Consider the following 10210-nt stretch of genomic DNA (forward strand, 5'->3'; position numbering starts at 1 on the left):
CCCAGATTAAAGAAAGCATCATTAGAAGTCTACTGGGATTTGAGGGTATTTGGTCTTCCCCCACATGTGCCAGTTTATATCACATTTTCTGATGCATTGGAGGTGATTGGGGGAGACAGGATGTTGAATATTTCCATCATTCAGCTGTGGTGCATGTAAGTTACTCAATTTGGTCTTTCATATTACTTTTATTTACATTGTTATATAGTTTCTAACAACTTAACTTTGTTGTTTTAGGTACATGGACACAATCGTTGTAGACCAAGGTCGGTCTTCCGTGTACGGATTTGTTGAACCTCAGACCATTCAACCGTCTGGTAACACACTTCAAAACAGACAAGATTATTTGCAAACATGGATGGATGAGTCAAAAAGAGACGTATACCTTGTGCCATACATTGACGGGTAGGTGTTGTTATATGTGGTCAGTTTATTATTATAGTTTCGTTAATTAGTTGAATAACTATTTGTCCTTCGTGATAGGTCGCACTGGCAGCTGATGGTAATCCTTCCCAAACAATGTAAAATTATATTTTTTTGTTCGTTGCACAGGAGGATGAAAACTGAGTTGAGAACCATGCTTCAAGGGTAAGTGTTTCTCCAAAAATGACTTTGAATTTGATGTTCACCTTCAACTTTTATGATAAAATAGTCATATTAATTATACTTTGTGTTTTCAATCTGTATAGAGTTATTGGTAAATCTCGTGGTCAACTGGTTCAAGTTTTGTATCCAAAGGTTGTAAGTCATTTAACGTTTCCTTTTCATTTATGTTATTGAATGATCTAAATTCTTAACTATTTAGTTTGTTATTTTAGTGTAACCACCAGGTAGATTCATGGGAATGTGGCTTCTATGTGATGTGTTGGATTAAGACCATCATTCGAGCAGTCATTACAGATGACTGGAATGAGGTAATGATGTATACCTTCAATACATTACAAATCATATTCATCTACAACTATATATGAAACAATAATGAATCTTTGTTGAATTTTGCAGCGCTTCAAGACTACATCGCCTATTACAGAAGACACAATTAAACAGATAAGGCAGGAGTGGACCGCTTATCTTCTGCAAAGATGGAGTTAGGAATAGTTATATTTCTTGTTGAACATTGTTTAGTTTTTTAGTTTAAGTTTTATGTTGATAGTTTGGTAGTGGATTGAACTCCACATTAAGTAGAACTTTGTTTATATAAAACGCATTTTTATATTATTGCAAAATTGTTCTGGGACATTTTTCTGCTTTTCAGGTGTGGTTTTATTGAAAAAATAAACTAATTTTTAAAAAAAAAACGCCCAGTAGACGTCCGTTAGTGCACAGTCGGACGTCTACAGACGTCTGTCAGTGCACACACGGACGTCCACCCCCCAGCTCCTACCTAAAACATTTCAGCAAGGTAGACGTCAGGGGGGAGGAGGCGGACATATATATAGACGTCCGTCCAGACACAACGGACGTTTATATAGGCGTCCGTCCAGACACAACGGACGTTCATGTAAACGTCCCTCCTGACACAACGGACGTTCATGTCGACGTCCGTCATGACACAACGGACGTTCATGTAGACGTCCGTGCTGACACAACGGACGTTTTACAGAGACGTCCGTCCTGCCACAACGGACGTTCATGTAGACGTCCGTGCTGACACAACGGACGTTTACAGAGACGTCCGTCCTGCCACAACGGACGTCTGAGCGACGTCACCCACATAAACGTCGGGCGTACGGCGGACGTCAAAAGGCCAAAATATCGGACGTTAAAACCCCTTTCTGCACTAGTGGAAACAGTGCAGGGTGTCCAATAGAAGTTGAGATTAGTTTAGAATGAGCATGAGTATAGCTTGAGCAACCAGTAGCAGCCATCTGAACTGAAGGGAGTTTCTTTTATCTCAAATTGCTTTTGATATCCTTAAATTGTTTTGTATGGCCTGCAATCGTTGGGATTAGAATTGTTTAATCTGCTGATTTAGTTGGAATTGTTTGTGCAGTATAAGTTGAGACCATTAATTGAGTAGCAGTAGAATCTTAGTGGAAAGCTTGTGCAGCCAAGAGAAAGGGAAATTATTACTACCCTATATCCTCTTTTGCAATCTGTTTTAACCAAGTGAATACTCATAGCAGCTTTGTGATTTGTGATTGTAGGATTATACTGGCCAGGAGATTCAAAAGCATTGATTCCAGAAGCTGTCAAGAAGCAACAAAATTGAGCAAAAGTGTAGTTGGAGCAGGCTAGCAGTTGTCTTCTAAACTAAAGGGAAGACTTTAAATTGTTGTGTATCTCTTCTTGTAATTTTTTTGCATCAGGTTCCCTAATCCACATGTTGTTATATACTATTTTGCAGGAGTGGTGAATCAGATCCAAAGAGAGTGGAATCCAAAAGCTAGAAAAGGGGGCCAAAGCTGCCTGAAACAGCAACATCAGTGTACGTATTTTAGCACAAGGCCTTGGCATCAAAAGTGGACTGTAGCTTAACCAGGACCAGACCGTAACAGCGTGCATGTTTTGTTCCATTTGATGTGTAATAGGCTGATAGGCTATAGTTTTCTTTTGGTTTCAATTTTGTTTGTAATAGGCTCGTGTTAGCAACTGTTAGCTTTAAATTTTGTTTTGTAAAAGGGCCTTTCATAAAGTCCAAGTGCTTTGGAAGAGTCCTTGGTGCTCTTTCAAACTCTTGGCAACTTTACTTGCTTTAATTTTAGCATAGCTAGACAAATGAGTGTATCTTGTTAGCCAAAGCAACAAGCCTCACCATAGGAGTAGACTTTAAATATTGATTTGTTTTGTGTTTCACGTTTAGGGGTGATTTAGGCTAAAAGGGATTAAACTCTAAGCCTTATCACATTAGAGTCTGAGAGTCTAGTCTTTTAATTTGTGCTTAATTGTTTGTGATTGTTTGTAAATTATGTTCTTTGATTTTAAAGGTGGTTTTTGTTTAAAGGGTAACTAGTAGTAACCTAAGACATTTCTGGCAAGGTAAGACTTGGTACTTAAGCAGTTTTCATGACTCACCTCTCTTACCTGGGACTTGTCTAAGTGTGAATCTTGTATACCTTTCACACAAAGAAAACTTTTAAAAACAAAGATGTCTTGTTATAGTTCATATAGGTCTTCTAGGTTAGATAATGTTGATGAAATGTTTAAACAAGCTAGGAACCTTCCATCCTTTGGTAAAGACATAGGTGTACTAACATACCTAGCTTGGGAAAAAGAAATTGATAAAATAAATCCTTGGTTTTATGGAGAGAGTGAATATTATGTCCTTAGCATATATCTCTCTAAGTTAGAAGAGCATGCAAGTGAGTGGTGGGATGAAAGACAATATCATGTTAGGAAAGGTAGAAAGTCCTCCATACATAATTGGCATGATTTAAAAGCTAACATGAGAAGAAAGTTTGTGCCTTCAAGCATTAAAAGAAACCTAGAACTAATTAGGGATTGCATTGATGATGGAAAATTATTTCTTGAGCATTTAAATGATCATGGGTTTCTTCGTAGAGAATTAGAATTTGGGGCAAGACTTAAAGAGCTCAAGAATAAGAAAAGAGAAAGAGAGATTGAGAGAAAGGAAGAGGAAGAAAGGAAAGAAGAAGAGAAGAGAGAGAGAGAGAGAGAAAAGAAAACGAGAAAAGAGAAGAGAGAAGAAGAGGGGAATTAAGAAAAGAAGAAGAGAGAAGAAGAGAAGAAGAGAAAAGAAAAGAAGAAGAAAGAAAAGAAAAAGAGAGAAAAGAAGAAAAGAGAGAAAGGCAAGAAAGAGAGAAGAAAGAAAAGGAGAAATTGTTGCTGATGACAAATTCTATTCTTTCCAAGACTATGGAACTTAAAAGGGAAGGTTTCCAAATCTTTACTTCTTTTCCAATCACGGTTTATTCTTCAAATATTGACTTCTCTTTCAAACCAATTGTCATTATATATTCTATAAAAACATTTTCAAAATATGACAATTCAAATCTTGAGTTATTGTTATATTTAAGAAAACAATTAACTCAAGACAAAATTGAATTTGGACTTCTAAAATTTTCAAAGATTACAAATCAAAGTATTAGAAGTTCTTATTCTCTTGTTTTTAAAGAAAAATTCTTTCTTGGATTGATATTAATTGAAGATATATTTGATGTGTATTGCAGATTCGTGTTTGATCTAGGAGGAAAAAAAATAGATCTAAAGTAATAAGGTCACTTCATGGCTCTGCTCCCAAGACTGCGTGGAGCTTATTCATAAGGTGATGCCAGATTTGAGGACAAATCCTTTTTTTAAGAGGAAGGGTATGATGTAATCCTACCCGACGTAGTCCTTCTTTAGTATTTTTACCTTTCATAGGTTAGCTTGTAAGGAGCATGGGTTACTATAAATACCCGTCTCCACCATTGTATCATTCACTTTTGAGCTTAATGAGAATTTAATTTTCTGACCTTCAGAAATAATTCTCTCTTGAAAGTCACATGCTAGAAAGTCCAAAGACTCCCTCTAGCCATCTTCCAAGCACCTTCCTCGTTCTCTCATTTCTCTATGTTAACCATTATGCTTCTCATTCTTCCTCCATGCTGACTCTCCACTGCCACATCTTGCACGCGTCAGCTTCCATTACGTCTCCACTCCAACGCATCAGCCACGTCTTCAGACCGCGCCTCTCATTTCTTCCCTCGTGCATCCATCGCGCATCAGTCCACTTTTCAGAGCGTTTCCTTCTCGTTCTCGAGAGTTCCATTGTCACCAACCATAGATCTGCACTCCATACGCGTCTTCGAAGGTATTTTATCTTCGTTCATCACACTATCACATCTTCTTCTAAGGTTTCCACTCCCTTCCTCCATTTTCCACCGTTCAAACACCTTAGTCCCTTCGATCTTCACTTTCCACTGATCATCCGAGCCTTTGAACCATTTAATCGGTTCGTTATGAGTTTCCTCACCATTATAGAGTTTTGCACCGTCCAAAACCATCATCCTCCTTACCTTCAACTTACACCGATTAAACCCTAGATCCTAAGTTTTCCAGTGTTCGATCTCAGTTTTCCCCTTCAATCTCGCGTTTCCTCTCCATTCCGCTGCGTCTTCACTCGTCGCAGAAGCTTCGAGGAGTCCGAATCGTGCTCGCACAATTTCTATCGTCATCTCCTCGGGCGCTCGTCCATCAAGAATAGTACTTATGATGCGATTTTTAAACAAGCTAGCAATTGATTCAATACTTTCTTTGAGATGTCTTTATCATTAAACCTAGTTTGAGATTTGTAATAAAATACTGTCAAATTATTGAGTCATTTTTAACTTGTTTCTAAGTCATGGATGTTATCAATAAGGAGCATTGGTGTCTTGAAGATAATGATTTTGATGATGTTACAAAGTGAAGAATATGAAGACCCTTGTTGTATTAAGTTTAAAAGCATTCTTGTATGTTGGTCCGCAAGGAAAGGGAACAAGAGTCCATATGCAAAGCAAAGAAAAAGAAAACCGAACACAACAACTATAAGGCTAAACGACGTATAGCAGTTGAAAGCCAAACATAACAGATAAACACAACACATGTACAAGATCGAATGGTCACTAACAGATGACAGCCGAACATAGGCTGAACACACTTAAAGACCGAACAACCTCAAACACAAGCCAAACAATATTGAGTCCAACTAACACTGTAGAATAAAATGTGAAGAGTTGGAAGGTATACGAGAGAAGAAGAATTGAGTCGAACGACAGAAGGCGGTGAGGGCTCAAGCTGAACGGTGGAAGGAGATGAAGAACTAGAGCCGACCGGTTGAAGAGTTAAATATCCTAACTGTTCCAAGTCTCGCAGATAATTGATTATCACTAGTAGTTGTAATATGTCTTTTCAATTTCTGACCCTACACAAACCTGCACTTATAAATAGAGGTTTTTAGGGCTCTTAGAAAGTAACTTTTCATTTAAGACTATTAGAGCTTTATGCCTAAGGGAAACTCTCTGTGAGTGAAAAGGAATCTATGTCATTTGAGAATACAGTTTGTTTGAGGAAGTTCTCAAGTGATAGTGTTGCTCTTGTCAAGTCTTGTGAATAGGATAAGCTCGCACTTAGTGTGTCTAAGGTCGGAGTGGTTCTCTTCAAGTTGGTTGAGCAGTTTTCTTCTGGTTCGTTTGTCGAAGGAAGTTTCTTCCATTCATTTTTCGAAGGAATGTGTTTTCTGTTCTTACTCTTTATTCTATATTATTGTAATCTGTGAAACAATATTTTAGTGAAAAGGTAATCACTATTCATAGTGATTAACGACTGGACGTACAATCTTTTGATTCGAACTAGGATAAAAATCATTTGTGTGATTTTTCTCTTCCCTACACTCTCTAAACTTTTAGCACATCAATTGTTCGTTAAAAGTTTTCAAGAAAATTAAAGGAACCATTTCATTGACCGAACACGTTTTTTCGCTCTTAACAATTGAATCTGTTATAACTCCGTTGCGCAAAATCGGTATCGGTTGTTCCAACAATTGGTATCAGAGCTTGGTTTGATAGTTTTTCAAATTTTTCGAAAATGGACGGTCATAACCAAGTTTTTGCAGAAGGTGCTTCTATTGATAGACCTCCTTTGTTTACAGGGAAAAATTATGCTTTTTCGAAAATAAGAATGCAAATATTTTTGGAGTCTATTGACAGGGGTATTTGAGAAGTTGTTTTAAATGGACCAATTGTTCCCTTTATAAGTGTAAATGATTTGCAGGTAGAAAAACCATTTTTTATGTGGACTGTGGATGAAAACAAAATGGCACAATATGATGTTAATGCTAGAAATATAACTTTATCTGCATTAACCCTTGATGAATTCTTTAAGGTCTCTGTTTATAAAAGTACTCAAGAGATGTTGGAATTTTTAAAAGTCACTTATTGTGAAGTCTCGAATGTGGCTAAGTTGACTTGTTCGAATTCAAGCTATACATCAAACTCCTCAAGCTCAAGCAATTCTAATGAGCAAGAAAATATATGATTAATGGCCAACAGTGAATCATTTGGAAGCCAATTCTTGAAAGAAAAAGAAGGACAATCAAGGCTCCTTATTAAGCTTCAAATGTTATAGATGTGGTGAAAGAGGCCATGTGAAATTTGTTTGTCGAATCATCAAGAAAATTCATAAAAAGAAGAAGGTCCACATTGCTTGGGAGGATAATGCATCAAGCACCTCTAGTTCAAGTGATTCTGATGAAGAAGCAAACTTGTGTTTGACAGCTAATATTGATGACACTACAAAGATACTTTTAAATAAGATATTTTTTTATCATCATCAAAAAGGGGGAGATTGTTACCAAAAAGGAGCATTGATGTCTTGAAGATAATGATTTTGATGATGTTACAAAGTGAAGAATATGAAGACCCTTGTTGTATTAAGTTTAATAGCATTCCTGTATGTTGGTCTGCGAGGAAAGGGAACAACAACCCATATGCAAAGTTGAGAAAAAGAAAACCAAACACAACAGCTAAAAGGCCGAACGGCGTATAGCAATTGAAATCCGGAAAAAATAGATAAACACAACACATGTCCAAGACCGAACGGTCACTAACAGATGACAACTTCGAACACAAGCCGAACACAGTTAAAGACCGAACAGTGTTGAACACAAGTCGAACAATATTGATTCCAACTAACACTGTAGAATAAAATGTTAAGAGTTGGAAGGTATACAAGTGAAGAAGAATTGAGTCGAACGATAGAAGACAATGAGGGCTCAAGTCGAACGACAGAAGGCAGTGAGGGCTCAAGCCGAATGGTGGAAGGAGGTGAAAAACTGGAGTCGACCGGTTGAAGAGTTAAATATCTTAACTGTTCCAAGTCTCGTAGATAATTGATTATCACTTACAATAATTGATTATCACTGGCAGTTGTAATATGTCTTTTTCAGTTTCTGGCCCTGCACGAACCTGGACTTATAAATAGAGGTCTTCATAGCTCTTAGAAAGTAACTTTTCATTTGAGAGTATTAGAGTTTTGTGCCTAAGGGAAACTCTCTATGAGTGAAAAGGAATCTATGTCATTTGAGAATACAGTTTGTCTGAGGAAGTTCTCAAGTGATAATGTTGCTCTTCTCAAGTCTTGTGAATAGGAGAAGCTCGCGCTTAGTTTGTCTAAGGTCGGAGCGGTTCTCTTCAAGTTGGCTGAGCAGTTTTCTTTCGGTTCGTTTGTCGAAGGAATGTGTTTTTTGTTCTTACTCTTTATTCCATATTATTGTAATCTGTGAAATAATATTTTAGTGAAAAATCATTTGATTCGAACTAGGATAAAAATCATTTGTGTGATTTTTCTCTTCCCCACACTCTCTAAAGTTTTATCACATCAACTATTCGTTAAAAGTTTTACAAGAAAATTAAAGGAACCATGTTATTGACCGAACACGCTTTTCCACTCTTAACAATCAAATATGTTTTAACGCGCAAAATTGGTACTGATTCTTCCAACAATAGATAGAACATCTAATGAAATCCCTCTAGTCATCATCTCTAAAGTTGACCCAACCTCCTTAAGATCACCATCAACCATATTCATTCCACCACCTAAACCTCCAAACCAAAAGCAATCATTATTGTTACTAATGTTTTTTTTTTTCTAAAGTAAGGAGTTTAGTTTCATTATTAAGTAACAAATCTTATTTCTCAAGGTTACAATATAAATGAAACCAGCTAATAAAATCATGACCACATTAGTGTATTTTAAATAAAATTATAATTATAAAAAACATAGATTATAAGAAAGACCACTTCAATGCATTTTAAATAAAATTATAACCAAATTGATAATTGCAAAAAACATGGGATTAAGTTGAGAAAAATGTTCATGTTGGTGAAAAATCCTACATAGATTATATTTAAATTTAGATTTGGTTTTACTCAATCTGAACTCTTTATATCATTTCAACTTAATATGAGTTCAACCATGTCAAACCCAATTTAACCTAAGTTTAACGTGATCAAACTCAATTTAACCTAAGTTTGACTTTATCAAACTCAACTTAATTTGATTGTAACTTGATTTGGATTTGACTTAAGATAACCTAACCTAAACTTAACCCAAACTATTCTAACTAAACATAATCAATCACAACTACAAACATATCAAAATCTTCGTGAATTATATAAATTTTAGTAAGATTTTTTATAATCATATTCAAATAACCTTTATTATAAAGTTAAAAGTAACTATAAGGAAATACAAAATATTTAATACTAAAAGTAATAGTATTTTATTTAAAAAATAATAAAAAACTATTTTGCGTACCAAGTTGTGATAAATGATAATATATAAAAGTTTGCAAATAAAGTCCTTTTCTTACTTTTAGTAGACTTTTGAAGTCAGCTTCCTATAATTTTGTTAATTTTAAAGTTTGGTCCATTTTTTTTGTATAATTTTTATTGGTTATTATTTTGCAGTTATATTATCATATTATCACTTCTGCTTGGAAATTGATGTTATTCTACCAATAATGAATAAATATAAAAAATTTCTTTAAAATATATTACTAGATATTTTAGTGGTGATAGCTTAAAAGGTTTAGAGAAAGAAGAATAACTAGTACCATTTTCTTACGTAACTTAATAAATTACTCTGTATAAGAATAATATTCTAGTTTTTGTTTTAGTGTTTTTTATACATTAGATTTCCACGTTAATTAATGGAACTGATTTAGATTTTTGTTTATTAATAAAGTTTTAAAAGTTTCAATTCAGTATTTTATATATGTCTAATAAAAACTTTATTTTAGTCAGATTTAACCAATAAATCAATAGACACGTCCATCTACCAATAATTTTGTTAACCTATTTAACGATTATATTAAAATATATTAAAAATATTGTTAAAATAAAGTACTAAATTCAAATTTTAAAATGTGGTATACCACAACACAGAATTACAAAATCATAAAGTAGTAGTAACTAAGTAACGTTTAGCTCGTATATATATTTTTTTAGCTTTTAATGCATTACGCATTTGAGTTGAAAATTTCTTAAAGTCTTCCCCCAAAGTTACGGTTTGTATATAATAATTATAAAATTTTGTTGCATATATTATTTTTGTATAATTATTTTGAGTTTTAACCTTATTTACTTGCGGTCTTATTAGTTATTATAGTTGCATGCAAAACATTGCCAACCTGCGAAACGAAGAGAGTTTACGCTTAATTGATTGTATAGCATTTCTGATCATTTTATCCTTTCATCTTTCTGACAACATCTTCACGTCACCCGCGATA

At 34.8% G+C, this 10210-nt stretch overlaps 1 protein-coding gene across 2 annotated transcripts; it reads left to right on the plus strand.

Annotated features, from left to right (window-relative positions):
• The first annotated feature begins 280 nt into the window (after nucleotides 1–280).
• Nucleotides 281–1249, plus strand: LOC148200595 (uncharacterized). Of its 2 annotated transcripts, XM_088111698.1 has the most exons (5): nucleotides 287–405; nucleotides 484–588; nucleotides 690–738; nucleotides 819–914; nucleotides 1003–1249. In XM_088111698.1, the coding sequence occupies exons 1-5, from the start codon at nucleotides 359–361 to the stop codon at nucleotides 1090–1092; spliced, it is 387 nt and encodes a 128-aa protein (XP_087967824.1). In that variant the 5' UTR covers nucleotides 287–358; the 3' UTR covers nucleotides 1093–1249. The 2 variants fall into 2 exon arrangements, 1 of the variants encoding a protein (XP_087967824.1); XR_015785597.1 differs by having other exon boundaries at nucleotides 281–405; nucleotides 692–914.
• The last annotated feature ends 8961 nt before the right edge of the window (nucleotides 1250–10210 follow it).

The sequence above is a fragment of the Vigna umbellata genome, chromosome 4 (genome assembly GCF_029865625.1).
Source record: "Vigna umbellata cultivar VRB3 chromosome 4, Vumbellata_1.0, whole genome shotgun sequence".
NCBI classification, from domain to species: Eukaryota; Viridiplantae; Streptophyta; class Magnoliopsida; order Fabales; family Fabaceae; genus Vigna; species Vigna umbellata.

Coding starts and splice junctions, on each gene's coding strand:
- LOC148200595 (XM_088111698.1), top strand. CDS start 359: ATGGATGAGTCAAAAAGAGACGTATACCTTGTGCCATACATTGACGG. Junction 406..483: donor CTTGTGCCATACATTGACGG/GTAGGTGTTGTT, acceptor CCTTCGTGATAG/GTCGCACTGGCAGCTGATGG. Junction 739..818: donor TTCAAGTTTTGTATCCAAAG/GTTGTAAGTCAT, acceptor TTGTTATTTTAG/TGTAACCACCAGGTAGATTC.